This window comes from Acinonyx jubatus, chromosome B4, assembly GCF_027475565.1.
Source record: "Acinonyx jubatus isolate Ajub_Pintada_27869175 chromosome B4, VMU_Ajub_asm_v1.0, whole genome shotgun sequence".
NCBI classification, from domain to species: domain Eukaryota; kingdom Metazoa; phylum Chordata; class Mammalia; order Carnivora; family Felidae; genus Acinonyx; species Acinonyx jubatus.
The window spans coordinates 108,611,907-108,634,347 of NC_069387.1; the positions used below are offsets into that span (position 1 = coordinate 108,611,907).

The following is a 22,441-nucleotide window of genomic DNA, read 5'->3' on the forward strand; positions in this document are numbered from 1 at the left end:
CCATTACAAAGTTTTGAGGGATGATTTTCTTAGCTAAGATCACAGGATGAAGTTCTTCCTCCTACAGCTTCCATGAAACTAGAGGATCAGAATATTTAGTAAAACCCAATGATCTTTATAATGACCTTGCCTGTATTTGAAAAGAGGACATTAGACTTGCACAAAATTGGGTTCTTGGTTAAAAGGAAAGAAATTTCAGGCAAAGCAGCATATTCTCCTCTAAAATAATTTTATAGTAAAATAAAATCATCAAATGTACAAACACACAATAGTAAATACTGTGAATAGTAAATATAAACAAAACTGAAAATATCCTTGGAATTCTATATAACCAACATTTGTACTTTCAATTTTTAAATTCCATTTTTGTCAGGCAAATTTCACATAAAAATATAAGTTGACAATGAATAAAGCTTAAAAGTATCTAAAATTAATTACATGCCTTATGTAAAATAATTTTAGAAGATTTTGACCCAATTCTCTAAAAATTATTTCCAGTTATAGGGAAACCCACTTATACAAGCCTAATATTTAATTCTGAGGAAGACCATAACAGGAAGAACAGTAACAGAACAGTATTAATAGTAGTAATTGCAGAAATTTCCTTTAAAGCCCATGCAATACTCCTATAGATGCTAACTGGAGTCATGCATGCATTAAATCAGATATATGTACTTACTATTACTGCTACTGCTGTCATTCCTAAGGGAGCTGGCTGCAACAGGGGGTAACATAAATGGTTTTGTGACACTGACCCTGGAATCTAAATAGAAAGCAATAATGTGTCAGTGTTGCATGGCGATTTAATGAATTACAGAGTCCGCAAAAGCCTGAAGTGCAATACCAGAATATTTTCTAGGTCTGCTTCCCAAATCTTGATTATTAAGATCCTATTTATTTCATACTGAGTCCTGTTCTATTTTTATTAAATGCACCACAATCACATTATAGAACAAGGATTCATTGCTTACATAGGTTAATAAGTATGAGTAACACAAATTGTTGGTAACTGGTCTTAAAAACAAAACAAAACAAAACAAAACAGAAAAAGCAATGAAATTAGATTTTGTAATACTGGGACCCAGTGGGAAAAAAGGTTCTTAATACAGAGTAACTACTGAAGATCAGAATTCATGACCCAGAGGCAGACCTTAAGGAAAAGATTTGAAAAGGGTACATTAAGAAGAGTGGAGGTGAAGAATAATATACTTGCACAATGCTAGCAAAGACCAGATAAAAAATATGAGTGACTAATTCCTATATTGTTTACTCACACACAATTCTTATATTTGAAAATGAGGAGTGTTGCTGTGGCTTGAAAACAAACAAATTAACTGATCATTTCTTTCATGCCATTGATATAGGTCTTTGTATTACACATATACACATACATCTTTCTCTAGCTACACATATATTTGAGTCAGAAGTAGATTCTTACCTAAACATTCAAGATTCAAGCTTGCTTTTGACATTTAAATTAGAAATGCTTACATGTCTTACCTTTTTCAGGACTTAATGTTGAAGAAACCACACATTCACTAGTTTTAGATGCCACCATCTCCAAGTCCTTGAAGGCATCAATGGATCTATTAAAAATTCTAAAGAATTCTTCAGGAGTAAAAAGCCTGGGTTCTGGGCTCTTAGATGATTTTTTTACATTCTAGAAAAATTAAAAAAAGGATTGTGTTTTTCAGATAATTTACAGATTTAACTGACGTCAAGGTAATAGATTATAAATATGTCCTCCAAAGACTCAAGTAAAATTGATACTTTTAGACAAATGCTTTAACACACATAATTCAATTGGTACTGCAAGGTAGTGATCCCCATCCAGTTAGGTCTGGGGCTCAACTCCAGATAAAAGGAATGGGGTGCTGGTGGGGATGAGTAAGGTGACTAGAAATGCTTTAAAATAATTATTCCTCAAAAAAAAATACCCTTACATAACACATTCTCCAAATAGCCCAAAATTAACAATTCTGATGATACTAAATATTGCCAAGAATATGGAACAAAGGGGACCCATATACTGGTGGAATGATGTAAACTGGCACATTGGATATCCTCTGGTAAAGTAGGACATGTGTCCATTTTGTAACCCAGCAATTCTACTTCTAGGTGAATACTCTAGTGAAGTTCTTGCACATATGCACCAGGAGACATATAAGAAAGTTCTTAGCAACAGTATTCTATAACCCTTACATCAAACAACAGAAGAGTGGTTTAATAAATATTGGTATATTGAATCAACTCTATAAGCAGGAAAAAAACTGAGTTTCAGCTGTATGCATCAAAGTGAATATAAGTTATAAACAATGCTAAGTGAAAGAACCAAGTTATGAAAGAATAAAGAGTATGATTAATTTCTAGAAGTCCCCCAAGAAAGCAAACCAACACTATAGTTTAGGAATTTGTAAATGCATGATTACCTATAAAGAAAAGCAGGTAATAACAACACCTATGTAGCTCTTGCTATATACCACTCTAAGTGCTTTATATAGATTAACTCAATCGTCAAAAAAATTGAGAAATACCAGCTGGGTTCTTGCCAAAGTGCCATGATTAGTAAGTGTACATTCTCCAGTGTTTGGGGTACTCTTCTCGACATCACCATTTACCTAGCACCTAACTCCATCTTTCAAGCTCCAATGGGAGCTTATTTCCTCCGTGACACTGTTCCTGATATGCCCTACTTTTGGGGTCCTTGACCTTGTATCATTGCCCTCAGAACACTATTTGTAGTAACAATATGAAAAGACATGTTAACTCTAAGAGGCTATAGATTTTAAGACACACTATTCAGAAATTAGAAAGTAAAGCACAGAAGTGATGAAATACAGTGAGGAGGCTATTAGTATGGTAAGAACTCTGAGTTTGAAACACAAATGGGACTGACATTGGGTCTTGAAGAGTGACTGGAAGATGGATGAGAAGGTAGTATTTGAGTTTTACAGTACAGAACCATGTTTAAAACCTTAGATTTAAGCATCTAGAAGGCCTGTAGGATAAACCCTGAACTGTAAACTCTATGCCAAAGCAGGCCTCCCAAGACCTATCTTATTATAGATGAGGTGTTCTAAAATAAGAATAAGAAATATTTATTAGGATTTATTTTGCCAGACATGGTACTAAGGCATTAATCAGAAATCATCCAATGTCAATTCCGTGAGATGCATCCTGTCATTGTCCTCATTTTAGGCATAAAGAAAGTGAGCACAGAGAGGTTAAGTTCACAAAGCTAATTAGTGACAGAGTCAGGATTTGAACCCTAACACCTCATTTTTAATCTCTGTACTCTGCCTCTTCAATATACTTAGATCTGAAAACACTGCCATGACCACATTCTGAGGCTGGTGACAACGAATCATCAGATGCCCTGGACTGGAGATGTGAAAATGCACTTCATTGTTGTGACAGGATTACTATGGATAAAAGGTTAAGTAAGAGTGTTCATTATAGGTAATTTTCCATTTAAAGATAAATGAACATTTGTAACCTAATAGGTAGGTTAGAAGGACTTCACTCCCTTCTGAAATAAAGGTGTTTTTTTTTTTCTTACGTTGAGGTGTGAATAAATTTTATTTTTATGTTAAGTAACAACATTTAAGCCTTAATGTAGATTTCAGCATTGCAGGGTAACTACAAACACCTATTCACTGTGCTCATGTGAAAATAATTTTTAATTAAAAGTCTTTAAATTAAAAACTTCACAAATAGAGACAACCCCACTCTTGCCACTGCCAAAGGGCATACGTTTTGGAGAAAAGTAGTAAAAAAGGAATCCCAGGGAATACAAAGTTACCTCAGATGAGTGTCCTTCCACGCACTCCACAAGGTCATCCACTATTTTCACAAGTTTGTCTATGATAGAATAATTACTCAAGCCTTCAGAAATATTCGAAAACTTGTCCAGAAGATCAGTCAAACTGACTGACAACTGTTCCACCATCACGCTTATCCAACAATGACTAGGCTGAAAGAAATTGAAAGAAAGGAAGATAAAATCTCTATGGTCAGTCACCCCTCAAAGACATCAATGTTTTAGTCACTGCTGGATAAAGAATTTCCTTATATCAGAACAGGTCAGATGTTTTGTTTACCTCAAATTTAACATCGGTTTCAAAATTTGCAAATTAATAAAGATCAGAGCCAATATTGATGATGAACAATATTGCTCTCGTATGGAAGTAAACTAAGACAGAGCCAAGTCTTACCCTTGACAAGGTTTACTCACTGTTCTTAGAAAAGCTTTAGCACAGAGGGAGTTAAAAAAAAAAATTGTAGGAGAGAGCCCTAGCCTTCAAGGAACTTGCAGTCTTTTGGTGAACTGAAATAATAAGCAATGGATTAAAAATAGCCTGTTTTTCCAAACTGCTTGATAGATTTCAAGGTTTCTTTACACATAAATTCATGTGGGTCTTTAAAAATCAAACAACAATCATAGCAGGAATGTGGTCTGAGAGAGAAGCACTTTTGCCTTAGCAGCAGGACCAGCCACATAATTTGTGGGTCCAAGGACAAAATGAAAATACATTTATTGTTCAAAAAGTTGTTCAAAGCTGACTAATTACAAGATGGTGATAGTAAAGCATTAAACCAAGCACAGAGTCCTGCCCATGACGCTAGCCCTGCCCATTGGTTAGAAGCACAAATCTTAAGAGTCAGGTATAACTGGGTTTGTTTTGGGCTGAGAAACTCCAGACAAGCCACGTAAATTCTCTGAACCTCTCTTGGATGGGAATGGGAATAATGGAACAAGGTAGTTATGGGGAGATAATGTACATAATTTGTAAGTTTTATGAAGGCAGTATTTTTTTTTTATAAAAGCTTGTTCCCCATGGTGTCCCTATGGCCTAGAACTGTGTCTGGCATGTGAAAGTTGCTCAGAAATTATTTGCTGAACAGATGCATGAGTGAAGAAAAAATACATGAGAAAAAAATTACTCTGTCAGGGATCTATACTTTATGTAAAGAGCCAGATAATATGTTAGACTTGGCATGCTAAGAGGCAAAAATAAAGGATATTATGTAGGTACATATATAGAGAGAAAGAAAATTTCTACAAAACTTTTATTACAGAAAATATAATCGAATATAATTTCTTTTGCATAATAACCAAATTTAATCTTTTTTAGTACAGGTCTACCAATAAAATTAATGGAATTCTTTATTTTGGGTCAGCATTTGGTGTGGTTGGGCCTCACAGCATTCTCTATTATCAAACAGACCACAAATGTCCATCTGTAAAAACTAATCTCAGTTAGCTGGCCATATAAAACCAGGTGCAGACTGGATCTGACCTACACGGCATAGTTTCCCAACCTTGGCTATGAATGGTTCTGGGCCAGTAGAGGTTTAGATTATTAGGAAAAACCTCCTTGATACATTAAAATGGATTTCAGGATTTTTTAAATTACTGCAGCGTTACTTAAAATAATTACTTAAGTTCATATATATTCTGTATTTTAATGTTATGTTTTCTCACAAGGATCTTTTAGGTAGAAGCTCTGATTTTTTTCTTTAATCTGCTAAAATGTAACAAACGAGGGAAAAAAGATTGGGAATGGCTACAATTGCCATAGCTTATGTGATCCTAAATTATTTAAAATAACTTCTGCTGTAATAAATATATTATAATCACAGGGAGTAACTGATGCCACATAAAATGAATCAAACCACTAAACCCAATTTCTACCAGCAGAATATCTCTAAGGGAAGGCCAAGTAATTTATCCTAAATTAGGATATTTGGGGGCCATCTATTCATTTAACAGAACAGTTTTAATTAATAGAACACAGCTAAAAAGGAGACTGGTTTATCTACAGAATGGTAAGCCCCAATTCCTGGAAGCACTAAATGACATTCAAAACTTTCAGGAGTGTTGGCTCTGGCTTCAGAAAAGTAGAATAAACAAACCCCCAAATGGGAATTAGTTCAATTAGGCCATTTCACTCAACTCATCAACCAAGTTCTCAAAGACTATGTGTTTCCAAAGAATGTTCAGAATGGATTCTTTGTTTTGTTTACTCAGTGCTTATCCCAAGCACATGCAAGTTCACATTCACATCATTCGCACGTCTTTTTCCAAGATGTCAGTCTTTCCTACGGGGCTTAATCACTCTCCAAGTCTCCCACCATTTAGGCAGTGATAATTCCCTTTTAGATAGCCAGCCCTATCAGCAAGGGGCAGATTTCCTAGGATACAGGACACAGCATATCCTGGAAATACTGTTTGAAGGGTATTTATAGGGCAGGGAAGCCTTCCCCAATTAGTTGATTCTGTTGTAATTGTGCAAATTTTACTGTGGCAAGAAGATTTTAGGTGTTGGGTCTCTTCAAACTCTGTCATTATTCCGCTTTATAAATATTCTTGCCTATCCTTCCCCTCAGATCTTCTGATGTGGAAGAACCAAAATCAAGTTCCCTTAATCTGAAATAAGGTATTCATTTAGTTTCTGCAATCTTTGCCTTAAGTGAGCAGGTTTTTCTTTTTTTCTTTTTTGTGGTTAAAGTAGAAAAAAAATTTTGTTTATAGGTTTCTTATATTTAAACCAGGGAACTCTGGGGGTGCTTATTGCTACCACTTCTGTTTATCTCTATTTTCAGCTGAACTCTAGGTTTGCATTCTGCATTCAAGTTCTCATTTAGCTATGACGACTCCCTCATGGCCACCCACGTTCTGTCCACATACCTAATCAACAGCTGAGGCAATCAACTTTTTCCAGGAAAATCCTCAAGCCTAAACTTGTAATTTCTTACAGTGAAATCATGGCAATCCAACAATCTAATCTTAGCCAAATCTGCCCCTTTAACATGAATTCATCGATAGCCAATATGAAATTTCTGTACTACACTGCTGAAAAACACATCTCTAAACATTTATAAGTTGTATTTCATTCATTTTCATTCTTGCAATAATTTTCTTGGAAAAAACTGTACAATTCAGAGTTCTATCTTTTCATTAATTTGTTCAAAGAGTTACATGTTAGGATTTTAGGATTCTTGGACTTATTCATTTAAAAAAAAATTTCTTAATGTTTATTTTTGAGAGAGAGAGAGTGAGACAGAGTGTGAGTGGGGGAGGGCTTGAGAGAGGGAGACACAGAATTGGAAGCAAGCTCCAGGCTCTGAGCTATCAGCACAGAGCCCAATATGGGGCTCAAACCACAAACCACGAGCCGTGAGAACATGACCTGAGCCAAAGTCGGACACCTAACTGACTGAGCCACCCAGGCACCCCAGGATTCTTGGACTTATTAAAGATAGATCTGAGGTTAAAAAAAATATATCAAATATCGGCCAGTTTTGACCTGTCTCCCTGCAAAAAAGAAAAACAGTTCTGACTATATCATCAAGCAGTTTCATATTTTCTTTTTAATTAAATATAGTCAATGATTTGCAAAAGAGAACAAAATACAGTAAGCTAATACTTCATTGTGAGATGACAGACCTGTTTTTTTTTTTTTGACTGATTCCAAGATTATGATTAGGAAATGGATGATTTAAGGCTATGGGGTTCCCAAATGTAATCTTTTCTTTTGCCTTAGTAACAAGCATTATTGTCACACTTTCTTAGCCTTCAGAGACAATTTTAAGCTCAAACAGTTCCATATAAATATTAACTCACAACATGCATCAGAAGAATGTAAGATATAAATAATGTTCTCTATTTTACTAACAGAAGAATGTGAAGAATTAGGAAAGTTGATAAAGCCACAGAGGAGTTCAATGAAGTGATGTAAAAAGTACCTTTCAAATTCTTAAAGTACATATACCTTAATGTTCGACTCACCTATATACATACAAAAAGAAATACAATCCTTGCTTTGAAAGGGAAAATCTAGGGGCGCCTGGGTGGCTCAGTCAGTTAAGTGATTGACTTCGGCTCAGGTCATGATCTCACAGTTCATGGGTTTGAGCCCCGTAAGGAGCTTTGTGCTGATAGCTCTGAGCCTGGAGCCTGCTTCAGATTCTGTGTCTCCCTCTCTCTCTGCCCCTCCCCCACTTGTAGTCCGCCTCTATCAAAAAAAAAATTAAAAAAGTAATAAATAAAATAAAAATGAAAGGGAAAATCTATCTGGGTTTTCCTTAACTCCATACTCTCAATTTCTTATCTTCTTTCTTGGTAGCTTCCATCTTACATTTTCTGGGTTAATTACAGCAACTCTGGATAAAACCACTGGAAAGATATGCTTCCAATTCCTATATAACACATATCATTCTAGAATGCTAAGTTAGTCAATGATAATGCATCAACATCCTCAACGGGCTACTATGCCCCTACCCTTGAAGATTTGCTTAAAAACTGTGAACCTCCTGTAAGTGATTTTTTTTTAGGTTTAAAGTGTGTGAGCTGGGGAGAGGGGCAGAGGAAGGGAGGGACAGGGAGAGGGAGAGAGGGGGGTAGAGAGAGAGAAAAGTCCTAAGCAGGCTCCATGCTCAGCACGGATACAGATGTGGGGCTCCATCCCACAACTCTGGGATCACAACAGTAGGTGAAATCAAGAGTGGGGTGCTCAACCGAGCCATCTGGGTACCCCTAAGGGATTTTAAAGTTTACAGCATCATGACTAAGTTAATGATTTAACTAAATGATTAAATGAAAGATATAAAAACTATTAAAAGCATTCTAAACATAACTAGGAACACTACTGCTTCTAAAGATCAATAATGAAAAAATCCATGCACATTCTAACACCACACATATTTAAAATACATAATATATGAATATATGAAATAGATAACATATGATATGTGATATAACACCTCTGCAATCCCAGAACTGATACATTTGAGACCCTGACTGAAATTGTGTGTTTTAAAAACATCCTAGTGGGTGCCTGTGTGGCTCAGTCGGTTGAGCATCCGACTTGGGCTGAGGTCATGATCTCACCGTTCACGAGTTGAGCCCCACATAGGGCTTTCTGCTGTCAGCACAGAGCCTGCTTCAGATCCCGTTCCCCACCCTCTCTCTGCTCCTTCCCAACTTGCAGATGAGCTCTCTCTCAAAAATAAACATTAAAAAAATAAAAATTGAAAAAACAAACATCCTGGGGACTTAGTCTGCCATACTTTCTCTTTTCTGTCCTCTGCTTCATTCAAGAAATTGTTCTGCTTTATTAGCTGAAAGAACTTGACACATTATTCTGCATCAATCTTGGATGCAGAGGGAGTCTCTAAGAGCAGTCACCATTAGCTTTATAGAATCAGAAGGTGAAAGTGGACACAATGTACTGTAAATTTCTTCATGCAAGCACTTGGCGCTTCTTTCCATTTGTTGCTATTTGAAGACAGATACCTGTGTGCTTCCTTACTGGGTCTAAGGTTGGTATCTGCGTTGTGAGAGTTCCTGACAAAGGAGCTGGGGTAATGTATCTGTTAGGATTCTTACAGAGAAACAGCACTGGCTCATAACCATGAGCCCTCTGAGGAATATTCACAAGAAGCATGCACTCAGTCTTCTATTCCAACTAATCTAATTACTAGCATTACCGCCCGCTTAGATTGTTTTTGTTTTCTTTTCTTTAATGTGTGTGCGCCAGTATTAGAGGTATGAATGCCCAAGGCACAAAGCATTCCTTTGTTTCCTCTCCTGTTTCCAGCATTTCCCTTCTGAGAAATCAAAAGAACCTAGAGCCACGCCATTAGAATCACAATAGTTTGGATCTGGAAGGAATACCGAAGACCACCTGGTCCAGCCCCATGATTTCACAGATGGGAATGCCAAGACCTAGAGCAATGACGTGATTTGTCCAAGGTTGTACAATAAATTTAAAACAGAAACATTGCAAAACCGAGACTCCCAAGCACTCACTTAGTTCTTTTGTCAGGGGTACAAAGCACATACAGCTGCAGCATTTCTTCTGCCAGGTTGTCTATGAGTCTTGCGGTCTCACATCTAGACCGGACTATACTGGCCCTTGGACTCAATTAAGAGATCTCTTGGGAATGGAAATGGTCCCGTCTCATTTCAATGAATTCAGAGTCTACTGATGAAAATAAATTTCTGCGAGCCAAGGGTCACAACCAAACAGCAAATGCCGATTGCCTTTAGTGGCCTTTCTTTATCCTCCTTCTGGTATTTACTCTTAAAGGCTAGAGAACTGACACTCCCCTGCTACTCACAAACATTCCACAGCAGGCAAATTTCAAACATTTCTATAAAAGCACTTTGCAAAAGCAGTGTGTGCTCACATTAGTAGTGTGGAATCTCTAAAATCTTAACTCCCTTTTGGAGGAGCCGGGTTCTGTCAGGATTTATTTTGGTCTTCTTCCTGAACAATTCGGGTCTTCAGTATTTACTTTAGGCACCTAACTTTGCATTTTCTTGCTTGAATTAAAATGATGTAGAAACTTTAACCTGATTAAGATGGTAATCAGCCCACATACTATAAATACGTGTTGTTTCCCATGGCCTATAAATGGTCCCTGAGCCAGACACAAAATAGCACAGTGAGGAAGGAACAGCACAGAGAGGTGAGGGCAGAAAGGATGAACTAGAGGTTCGGTGTTTAGTCTTAACTGTTAACACACTTTGTGATTTCGGTCAAGTCACTCCATCTATTCAGAGCCTCATAAAGGCTCATAAAGGGGTCATAAAATACAGGGGCTATTAGCCACCTGTGGCTACTGATCGCTCAAAATGTGGCTAGTATAAAGCACTAACATTTTATTTTACTTACTTTTAATTTGTTTACATTTAAAAATCAATACTTGATTCAATGACTGAAAAACTTTTAAGTATATTTAGAAAATCTTAGGTTTGTGAATCTGCACTTTCAACTGTAAACGTTATGAAAATCTAAACATGGAGTAAATATTTCTGATGAAAATTTAACGTCTGCACTGAAATGTGCTGTAGGTATGAAATACACTGTGGATTTTGAATAACATGAAAAAATGTAAAATTCCATTAATTTATATTGATAGGGTAAAATGATATTTTGGATATATCGTAGTAAAGAGAGAGAGGGGGGGGAGAGAGGAGAGGAGAGGGAGAGGGAGAGGGAGAGGGTGAGAGAGAGAGAGAGAGAGAGAGAGAGAGAGAGAGAGAGAGAGAGAGAAAGCCCAAGTAGGCTCCACGCTCAGCCCGGAACCCCATGAGGGGCTCCATACCACGACCTTGGGATCATGACCCGAGCTGAAATCAAGACTCAGCCGCTCAACTGACTGAGCCATCCAGGTGCCCCACGCGCACCCCCCCCCCTTTAACTTTTTAAAATGTGGCTACTGAACAATTTTTAAGATTATATATATAGCTTTCATGTTTCTACTAGACAGCAGTGGTCTAGATATTCTGAACAGCATCTTAACATAATCACTAAAGATGGACCCTGCCTGTAGTTTGAGTACACAAAAGAGTCACTTAAAAATAGTTTTGGGATGCCTGGGTGGCTCCAGAGTCAGCTGAGCCTGCTTAAGATTCTTTCTCCCTCCCCCTCTCCCTTACTTATGTGCTCTCTCTAAAAATAAATAAAAATAAATTAAAAAAAAAGACAATCTTCTTAGAATTAGTATTTAATGTTATGTTTTATTCATTTGACTAACATTTTATACCTATTCTTTTTAAATAAATACTTATTCTATGGGAGATAGAAGTAGATAACTACAGTGTCTGCTTGGCTGATTTCATCTATTTCTACAGGAAGTACTTCTAACCACAGGGTCACCCCTCAGGAATCATACTCACAACTAGTGAAGTTGCTCTGTGGCCATAACTGATTGGACAACTGGCTGGAGTCCCTTCATGAAGCCTGGCTGCATCCTTGTCCTTTAATTTGTAATGCTACTCTTCAGTATCCTTATAACTGGAACTTTTTCTTTCTTTCTTTCCTCTTTAGAATTAAGTTTGAATTCATTACTGTTAGTGAGAACCAAAGAACTCTAAACAAATGAAGATGGACCTTTCAAGATTTGGAAATCAAGACATTTTTTTGCCACAGTTAAATGCTAACTGGTAAGCAGTTTCTGAGTAACTACTATCTGCTTGAAAGGTGAGGAAATATAAAGGAGTGAAAGATTTGATCCCTAATCATTAGACAAATAAAATACAGTAAAAAGAGAAAACATAAGAAAATAATAATGATAGCATCTGACAATGTATAGATCTTATATCTTGGGCTTTTCCTATCTTAATTATTTCTCACAACACTTAGAGACAAATATATAACACATACAATTTTAAATAGCTAGGTGAGAAATAATATGATCAGGTACCCAAAATGAGTTGTTTCTGGACAAGTTCTATAAAAATTCAGAGATGATGAACTAAAAGGTAAAGTCTACAGATCAGACACCATCTTGGTATTCCTGACCACTGCATCCCCCGAGGCAAGCAGAGTAGGGGTGAAGCCAGTTTTACTGGATGATGCAGGGAAGAGAGCATGGAACAGTAGGAACTAGCCCTGGTGAGAAAGGTAGATCTCACCCTGATCTTGGACAAGAGGCCATGGAGAAGATGCTTTTAGCTGCGAGACACTGCAGGATTCTACAGGTAGAATTGGGATGGCTGGATGGAAGGGGAAAGGACATCCCTGGCCAAGGGAAGTAGCACTGAGCAAAGTCAGAGTTGAGAATAAGCAAGGTAATTTTAGGAGGCAGGGATGCATCTAGCTGGGGTGGCTGGTTTGTGTTGGGCAAAAATAGGTATTAAGATGAGGTGGTTAGGAGGAGGCAAGATTAGGAAGAATATGAACATTAGATTCAGGAATTTGGCTTTCAGCCTTTAGTTACTGGGAACAGTGAGAATGTTCTTGAATATGGAAATGACTCAGTGAAAGTGGTTGGACAGAAGCCTCAAGAAAACCATGATTCCTAAAAATTGCATAATACGTGGGGTGGCTCAGTTGGTTGAGTGTCCGACTCAGCTCAGGTCATGATCTCATAGTTCCTGAGGTTGAGCTCCGTGTCAGGCTCTGTGCTGACAGCTTGGAGCCTGGGGCCTGCGGCCTGCTTCAGATTCTGTGTCTCCCTCTCTCTCCACCCCTCCTTCACTCACATTCTCTCTCTCCCTCTCTCTCAAAAGTAAACATACAAAAAACTCTTAAAAATTGAATACCTCATATCTAAGATTTTTAATAAAATACACATCTATCTAAAAAAAAAAGACAGCAATAATACTGAAGTGCAGGTATTGTGTGAGGAGTTACAGGCACTCAACACAATAATCTCATGGACTCTACTCAGGTCAAATTTGTTCCGTAGAGAAATTACATGAGATGACATGGGAACTTCTTCCTTCTTCACTTTCAGCAGGGATTTATTAAGTGCCTATTGTTCATCACGCACTGAAGACATAAGAGCAAACATCGACAAATTCCTGCCTTACAGATGTTTACAGGCGTTAAGTAGAAGGTTATCAATTAAATCCGCAGATAAATGGAAAACTGCAATTTTGAAGGAGGTTACAAAAAGAGTTTCCAACAGGACGATTTGGCTTCTTCGAGGAAGAAGGGGAAGGCTCCCTTAAAGAAGTGAAATTGAAAGCAAGAGTCAGAAGTTGCCGGAATCAAAGGACTGCTCAGGTACACAGAAAGCCGTGTGCAGAGGAACAGTGGCAACAGGAAACACGTGAGGATGTGCGGCTAAAAGAGGACTTGGAAAGGGGCCAGATCATGAGAATCTTGAAGGTGTTATTTAAGGAGCTCCTTTTTCTGTTTCCTAAGAGCAACAGGCACACAGACATCAAAGTGTATGAAGAAGGAGGGGTAAAATAATCAGGTGTGTTTGTTTTTTTTAATTACTCTGTCTACTCAAGAAGAGTCAAAACCTCAAATGAGAAGTCCTGAAATGGCGAGGGAGATGGGAAGAGCCCAGAGGCCGCAGGGCCGGCTAGAGAAAGGTGGGGAGAATTGAGAATGGGAATCCTGGACACGAGGGTGAAGGCGCTAGAGGGAAGGTGGCCTGCAGGCTTATTGTTACATATTGCCAAGGGCTTCTTTGTTTAACCCTGCCTTTGAAAATAGAAACTGATGTGGCAAAGACTGGTTCAGGTAAGAATCGTCAATACATACTCAATTTATGGGATAAACTTTGATGAAGAACCGTACATGGTCTTAAAACATCTCCCCAAATATTGCTTCTGAGTTGCTCATGAGTAAACACACAGAAACAGTGTAACACCTTAATCAGGTGATCCAAACAGCACCATGAAGGGGGAAGATGGACACTGTGTGCCTCTGGGTATGATAACCTGAGGATGTTTCATCACTTATATAGCATTCATGGCTTGGAACACATAACCTGAATATAACAGTCATCAAGAAACACCAATCAAGTGTCTCAGAGACACACGTTTTACTTAAAGAGGAGGGCTGAGTTACTCAAAAATCTCAGTGTCATAAAGACAAAAGGCAGGCTGAGGAACTCTTAAAGCAGACTGGTGGGCTTAAAACAGTACAAATTTATGATGTTACAATTGTTGAGGTCAGATCCAACTCCAGGCTGTTTAGGCTCAAATCAAGGTGTGCATGTGGGCTGGTTTATTCAAAGGGGCTCTTCAGGAGAATTATTTTCCTTGCCCTTTTCAGCCTTTAGAGGCCACCACCTGCATCCCTTGGCCCGTGGCCCCTTCCCCATCTTCAAAGCCAATAGCGTAACATCTTCTAATCACTCTCTCTGGCTCTGATAGTTCTGCCTCCCTCATATAAGGATTCATGTGATTAGAATAGAACAATCTGGATAATTTCAGATAGCTTAAGGACTTAGAGATGGGGCATTTAATTATATCTGCAAAATCCCTTTTTACATGTAAGGTGATATGGTCACAGCATGGGACATCTTTGGGAGACATTTGGCCGTCTCACACCTGATGTAAAAATGCAAGCCATTATCCTAGACTGGATCTTGTACTAGAGGAAAATACTAAAAAGATACAGCCAATAGATTTAAGTATTTTAGTTATTGGTAAATTTACTGAAGTTGACAACCATACTGTGGCTACAAAGAAGAAGAGCCTTTACTTAGGAAACACACACTGAAGTATGTAGCGGTAAACATCCCTTATATATACAAGTGATTCAATGAGTTCAGGAAAACAATAACACACACGTTTGCACATTTACTTTAGTAAATGAGGCAAAATGTTAAAAGTAGACGAATATGCATTAAAGAGTTTGTGAGTGTTTTTGGAATACTCACAACTTTTCTGTAAGTTTGGAATTATTTCCAAACAAAAAGTTAAAGCTGATAAATCTATAATTAAAAATGGATAAATCTTCTTTTTACTCAAATACCATAAGCAAATCAAAATATATATCATTTTATAAACATTGGGATAACAGCAGATGTGTGGCACAAATTCAGCAATCCAATTTTTGGTCTTTCTGCAATAACGTTACTGGTAAATGAAAGGATCAGAAATGTTTAGGATTTTTAAGGTTAGTGACTTAAAATCCTAACAGTCTGGCAATATTACAGTTTCAAGAGCTTAAGACAGAATTGGTGATTATCATCAGGTTTAAATACCAACTGGCTGGTAGCACCCTGCTATTTGTGACAAGGAAACTGCTAGGTAATTTTCTAAGAGGTCCCTTAGAAAAGTACCTCCCCTCCCCCCACCATTTTCAGGAGTACTTAGCAGAATTTTAAAGCAAAACTACAACAATAAAGCGTATTCTATTCTAGAGCCACCTTCTGCCCGGTGCTTCAAGACGGAATTTTATTGCCGTGGCCCCAGAGAATCTTTCTGGTGCTCATTCTGATTCCTACTCCACCCTTTATTGTTTAAAGACAAAATATAATGCAGCTGGGTCTCTGACCACTGACAAATAATCACTGGCCTCTCCACTGGGAAACTCCTCTGGTCTTGGCAGAAACTAACATTTTAAAATAAAGGTAAAACAAAGTGTAAGACCCCGTTTCTACCCAAAGCCTTATGCACGAGCTTATTTTCTTGCCAACTGTGGTAGCCAAGAACAAAGTTTCTCCAGTTGTGCCAGGACGGTGTGCCAAGATCAAATAATAGTGGACTTTTCTCAATTACAGAAACAAGAAAAAAAAACGTGGCAATGAATCAGCTTTATTTTTGCAAGTTTGGCTCTTGCTACCACAGCCCATACTAAAATGTGTGACTGAGCACAACCTAGGATTTTATCAGCACAAAGTAATCTATTTTGTTATTTTCAATTTAACATGAAAAGCTGCATGATTTCTTTGAGTTTGGCAATCACAGACCTAAATGCTTCTGCCAGGAGCAGGGTGCACCTTTATTACTTACACGTTTCACTCAGAACACCCTCCCTTGCTATTGATGACTAGAGGTTTCTTTTGAAGACTGTCACTTTTTAGTTGGACAACCCTGGGCAAAATGCTTATAAACCTCAGTGTGTCATTTGTAAAACAAGAACCCATACAAATCACAGAAGCTGTCTTGCCTTCCTTGAAGGGTTTTTCTAACCATCCAAAGAAATAAATATGTGAAATCATCATGAAAGTTAAAAAAAAAAAAAAAGCATTATGAAAAGGCCAGATAGTCCCCCTCACCTAGTTATTAAAATTTTTGCACATAAAGCTAATTGATGTGTTTGTTCCTTAAAATGTCTGCCAAAGGGCTGGCTCCAGAACTTTTCCTAACAAATACTGTACCTGCTGCCTGAGTGATTGACTGAATAGATGAATTAACTTTCAAGCTGCTATGATTTTACATTCCTGTTTGAAGAGAACTCCCCCTAATTCAGTGGAACAGACACTAACCTAAACTTGAGGGTATCTGGTTCAACATGAAGAAACACATTCTAAGGAGTTCTAAGGAACTTTAGATAGCTCGTGCTAAAATGTTTACTTTCTTAATGAAAATTGGCCTTTGACATTCTCTTGAAAATAACCTTATAGTCTTTGAATGACTTTTTAAGCACAAGCACTTAGTGATGTAACACACTTAAAATGGTCATCATTTTGATTGACTAAGCCACAAAAAGTATTCAAAGCCTAAGACAACTTGCACAGGGTGGATTTATAATAAGCATTTCATAAATCGTGGAAAGATGTTTACTTGCAGAGTAACCCAAACGATTTTAAATTAAGTCAAGGAACACAATCCAGTAGTTAAAATGAATCATCGTGGATTGGCACATTACAGGTCAAAGGCATGTCACAAAATACAAGCAAGTTGCAAAGTGGTATATGTACTACAGTGTAATTAACATAAATATGAAAATATGCAAAAAATACAGTATCTTCTGGGTGCATAGTTTGCCGTAAATATGAAAGAGCAGGCAGAGTTACTATGCACTGTTGCACTCAACACAACTCTTCAGGCCATGACTTGAAAACACATGGTAGAATGAAAGATTCCAGCTCAAAATACTTGTTCCTAAGAGTCAAATTGCCTGTACGAGACAAAGTGGGGACCACTGGAGATAGGAAAGAGGCATGGTAGTATTTATAATGTTTCATTAAAAATACATATTTATGGAGCGCCTGGGTGGCTCAGTCAGTCGAGTGCCCAACTCTTGATTTCAGCTCAGGTCATGATCTCATGGTTCATGGGTTTGAGCCTCACACTGGGCTCTTTGCTGACAGCACAGAGCCTGCTTGGGATTCTCTCTCTTTGGCCCTCCTCTGCTGTTGTTTGCTCAAAAAAAAAAAAAAAAAAAAAGCCAAAAACAAAACTATGCAAGTCAAATTCCAAAAATACCTTCTTCAAATACTAACAATCAGTAAACTCCTAAATGGCAGATAATTTCCTGTCTCAATAGAATGTTCTCATCTCTTTTGTCAGCTCTGAAAAAGAAACACAGAAATGTACAGTTTACATACCAAAACATCCATCCCGGGGACATATTTGAGGGCTATCTTATAGTCTTTTGGAAGATTTGCCACCTACAAAGACCAGAAGAAAAACAAAGAAGGAAAAAAAATCCATGAGAAAATTCATATATATCAATTAATCATTATTTTTAATGGTTTGGAGGAAAACACATACACACGTGTCATATCGTTGTTAAGTTACCACTGAATTTCAATATTTACATAGTGATTTTCCTTTCTTGATTTCCCTTTGTAATCACAGGCACTCTCAAAAAAAAAAAAAAAAAAGAAGTGACAATACAAGTCTTTTGGACTCCAAATTCAATAATGAGTGGCTAAGTATAATCCATTGAATTTTGGAAACCTCTAAATTTCAATTTTTACCTGTGGTCTTGGAATTCCCTCCCAGGACTAGTTTCCTACTGTCTCACCAAAGAATCAATAATATGACGTGTCTTCTTTGTTTTGGGTTCTTTTGCCAGTGGTTTTCAAAGCGATGTGTCAACATCACCAGGGAACCTGCTAGAGATGTAACTTCTCAGACCACATCAGACCTACTGAATCTTACTTAACAAATTCTCTAGATGACTTTGATGCAAGTTTGAGGATTTATTGATCCTAGAAAAAAATGTCAGTGAAACTTCCAAAGAACTACTACTTATGAGATCCAAGTGCTTTCTAACCTAACTTGTAAAGATTCAGTTCTGTGAGAGAGCTTAATCTGCTTCCCCAGGACTTAAGAAAGGTCTCAAATGTTTACCTAGCTTCTTTCACAGGCTTTTAAAAAATATCTAACACATTTTTATCAGTCATTGTGGCATATGTTGACCAAATACCTGATCTGGAACCAAAGCTAAATTCTGTACTTTGGTTTCTCTCATCTATAAAATGGAGATAAAAGTACCCATGCCCAAATAGTCAATGTACGAACTAACTGAATGTGCCAAACACATCATAAACACAATCTAGATTCTTTACTGAGAGATATATTGGCAATTGACTTCTAGAATATATATCCTGGTGTCTTAGAGTTCTAGATTCCCTGATCTCCTTTCCTACAAACAGTACTAGCTCGGTCGTGCCACCACTATTACCATTTCCAGCTGAATACAGCCAACAACTGATTCAGACCATGGAGTCTTAAGACAACATATGGTGGAAAAGTGTGGCTTTGCACTATTACGTCTGCAATACATCCCAAAACTTTGCTCTTCCCCACATTAAGCTAGGATCTTGCTCACGTTTGCTGGACTGGGTCACCTCCGACAAGTCTCCCGTAACACAATCTGTATGTTTCTTCCTGGCCATGCCAATAGCTTCTAGAATCTGAGAAAAATTTGGTGAGAAAAGAATCTAGGCACAGGCATAAGTAGTCAGAAGGGAGCCAAGGGAGCGACTGTTCCCTCGTGCTTACCACCATTCTACCTCCAAGGGTACATCTTACTCGTTTTACACTCACCTTAGTCTGGAGCCTAACCTTTTCTGAATATGTAGTATGTGCCAGGCACTGTGCTCATGAAGGGCTTATGTTGCCTCATCACATCTAGTCTTCCGATCCCTGTGACACATTATCTCTATTTAACAGACGGAGAACTTGAGGCTCAAAGAGGTCACACAGCTATGACGTGAGGAGCATGGACGAGAACTAGAACTCAGATCCTGGACAGCAGTGCCTCCCTTGCCTCTTTGTTCTACTACACATTTCATCTACTATCTGCACATTTGTCCTGGGTACGTTCTTCCTCTCAAATTTCTCCCCATGCTTCCATGATTTCTTTTGTCTTTTGGATCTTCATCCCCATGTTTGAAAGGCAAAATTACCCAGTCATTTTATGTAAGCCCTGCTGGCAAAGAAACAGTGGACACTTCCACATGTGTAAAAACTGGAATTAGACTAAGCAACAACATTCTATTATGTTATGAACCAACCTTGTAAATGAAAGCCATTCCAGATGGAAAAACTGGACAAGAAGTGGCAGGTGTTCCGAACACAGCCTGCTAGCCCCTTCTTCAGGATAATTTACATTATCTATTTCTAACCATCTTTATAAAATTGACAGAATTCATATTCAGCAAATTTAGGACCTGAGTATATATATACATACTCCTAACAAGCAGGAAGAAATATAAGGGATATGGTCAATTAATTTTATTATTAATTTATATATATAAATTGGTTCAAAGAAGTCAAAGAAACCTTACAAGAAGTTCTCTGACCAACACACTGAAATCTCTATACCTTATTACTTGGGGGGAAGGGGTATATAATAATAAATTCTGCATTAAACTGATTTGCTGATATTTAATTTCTGATAGGATGAAAAGTAATAGTATTTCTAAAAATGCTTCATAATCCATAAAAAATTTTCACGTACAGTCTGCCACAACTTCATGAGACATATATTATTATGTCTATTTTATAGATGAAGACATGGAGGCCCAGAGGGGTTAATTGGTGTCTCCAGGTAGCAGAGCTCAAGAGTTCCAGATGCAGGAAGGATACAAACCTGGCCCCACGTGCTGGGCTCAGTAAGTCATCCATAGGGCAGTCTCCCTTTATTATTTTCTCAGCTTACATTGGTTCCTTTCCAATTATATTTGGAAGAGAATTTAGGGAGAACTTAGGGAGTCAAGTTGTAGATTCTTATGGTTGCTTCATGAGTTACTGTATTACCTTCTAAGCACACAAGAGTGTGTTAAAGAGCACTCAGCACAGATAACCTTGTGATAAATTCAGTTTGATATACATGGATCATTATAGGAAGTGTGACAGTATAGAGGGAGCCTTGGGCCCGGAGTTTAGATGTTCCTTTGAGTTAGTCTGATGTAGGAGTCACTGCACAGGTGCTGGGAATGCTGTTCGGGTTGGATCCAGGCCCTCAGCCTGGTAACTCAGAGATCTTGGGCAAGTTCCTTAATCTACTTTAGCCTCAATTTTCTCCTACCTACAGGAGCGGTCGTATGCAAAGACAAAGAAATGGGAAAGCACAAGGTGTGTTTGGGAAATCGTGGACAGATAAATCAAGCTCCAGCAGGTAAGAGGTAGGAAATATGCCAGGAAAGCCACATGAGAGAAGGACTTGAGTGTTGGGTGAAGGCAGCCCACTAGGAGACAGTGAGGTTTGGTAAGACACATTTTACCAGAACCGTACAGCAAGTCACTTCTTCCTTAGACACATCGTTTCTTCTCTATAGAACCTCTATTTGTCTCTAAAATAAAGGGAACAAACTAGTTACTGAAAATTGAGTCTGATCTAACTTTCTCACAGAAGAAGTGTGCTGCATTAAATGTCTAAGCAGGGAGGGATGGCACAGTAAATTCCGAAAGATTGGTCTGCAAGGATGGATTACAGCAAGGACAGAAGAGAGACCAGGAACAGTTTAGAAGACCACTAGGAAAGTGCTCAACATGTATTAAATATTCCTGTAGAGACCGGAAGCTGAAGACAAAACAAAACAAAAACCAAAACCCAGGAACGAGGCTTAGAATCTAGGGAAGTAGCCCGTTGGTAGGGTCAAACAGATAAGTAATCAAAACTGTAGATTCTGAAAGCAAATCTATTCTAGTTTCTAAAATAAGTTCAGGGCAAAATATAAAATAATGAAATGGAACTTAACTGATTAAAAATTTTACTGAACGCCAAATTATCCCAGTGAGCTTTGTGATTTGGAGTATGAGGATGTCAGTACTATGCCAGATTGTAAAATGCATAAAACAGCAACACAAGTCACTTTATGATGGGCCCACTCTACTAGATGGGCCCCTTTGGCTGTATTTTTTGGATGTCTTGAGGACTGACCATACTCAGTGACACTGGGAAGAACAAAGAAAAAAATGCATAATGGGCAGCATGCAGAAATCCTGAAAACTCAGCCAAGAAAAAGTTTTTTTTATGCCAAATTGTCACTGGCTGCATAGCAGGCCCTAAAGGTGTTTGGACTCAGGAGAAAAAGAACTCAAGGTTAGAACATTTAATGCCCTCTCTAGATCGCTAATCTAAAATCTTTGGAACTCATAATTCAAATGTCGTTGAGGTCTCTAAATCTTATGAAATAGTGGCTTCTTAAATGTCTTTGCTGAGACACATACTTGTCTCCATTGTTCTCCCCAAGTTCAAGGCAACAATCAAAATACAGGAGTGGTAACTCATGGTTCCCTTGACACTGTACATAAAATGTTGCACATAACAAAGCCTCTGGGAAAAGAGTCCACAGTTTCCAGAGTTTCAGACCCAGAGAAGTTAAAGAGTTGCTGCTGTAGAGGGGGGAAAATCTATGCTCATATTTAAATATCACAGCCTACTCATGTACAGCTTAGTGTAATGCTGATTTTCAGAAATAACACAGGAGGAAGCTTTTTGCTTTTTAAATTTTCCCTTGTAAGTCATCTCCTGTTAATACTAACAATCTAATTCACCAGGACAACTGTCTTCGGTTTTCACAGGTATTTGTTTTTTGATAATAACTCAATTAGCAACTAAAACAAAGTTAAGATGGCAATTTTACAAGACTTTTCTGAGTCATCGTTTCTCAGTGAAGAATACCTAAAAGTTAGAAGACTCTTCTCCCTCCAAAAACAAAAACAAGAGAGAAAGAGAGAGAGATTAAAAGAACATCTAGATTATATTCACTCCCTCATCATGTGACTACTACTTAGGAAGTAAAATTCAAGAGGTTACAATGACAGTTCTTA

The 22,441-nt window shown here is 37.9% G+C and overlaps 1 protein-coding gene and 1 long non-coding RNA gene across 8 annotated transcripts in view; one reads left to right on the top strand and one right to left on the bottom strand.

The window, feature by feature from the left end:
• The window catches only part of KITLG (KIT ligand), a 97,081-nt gene that overhangs the window by 22,480 nt on the left and 52,160 nt on the right, over nt 1-22,441 (bottom strand). For 4 of the 7 annotated variants that reach the window (XM_053226582.1, XM_053226581.1, XM_015073991.3 and 1 more), the window contains exons 3-6: nt 17,758-17,820; nt 3,803-3,973; nt 1,501-1,660; nt 680-763 (exon numbers count right to left, since the gene is read on the bottom strand). In XM_053226582.1, coding sequence (XP_053082557.1) covers nt 680-763; nt 1,501-1,660; nt 3,803-3,973; nt 17,758-17,820 — 478 coding nt within the window. The remainder of the gene's footprint in view (nt 1-679; nt 764-1,500; nt 1,661-3,802; nt 3,974-17,757; nt 17,821-22,441) is intronic. The other 3 variants (XM_053226585.1, XM_053226587.1, XM_053226586.1) reach the window with 2 other exon arrangements.
• On the top strand, nt 11,382-17,609 carry LOC128316450 (uncharacterized). Its single transcript, XR_008300383.1, has 2 exons — nt 11,382-11,956; nt 13,252-17,609. It is a non-coding gene; the product is annotated as an uncharacterized LOC128316450 (long non-coding RNA).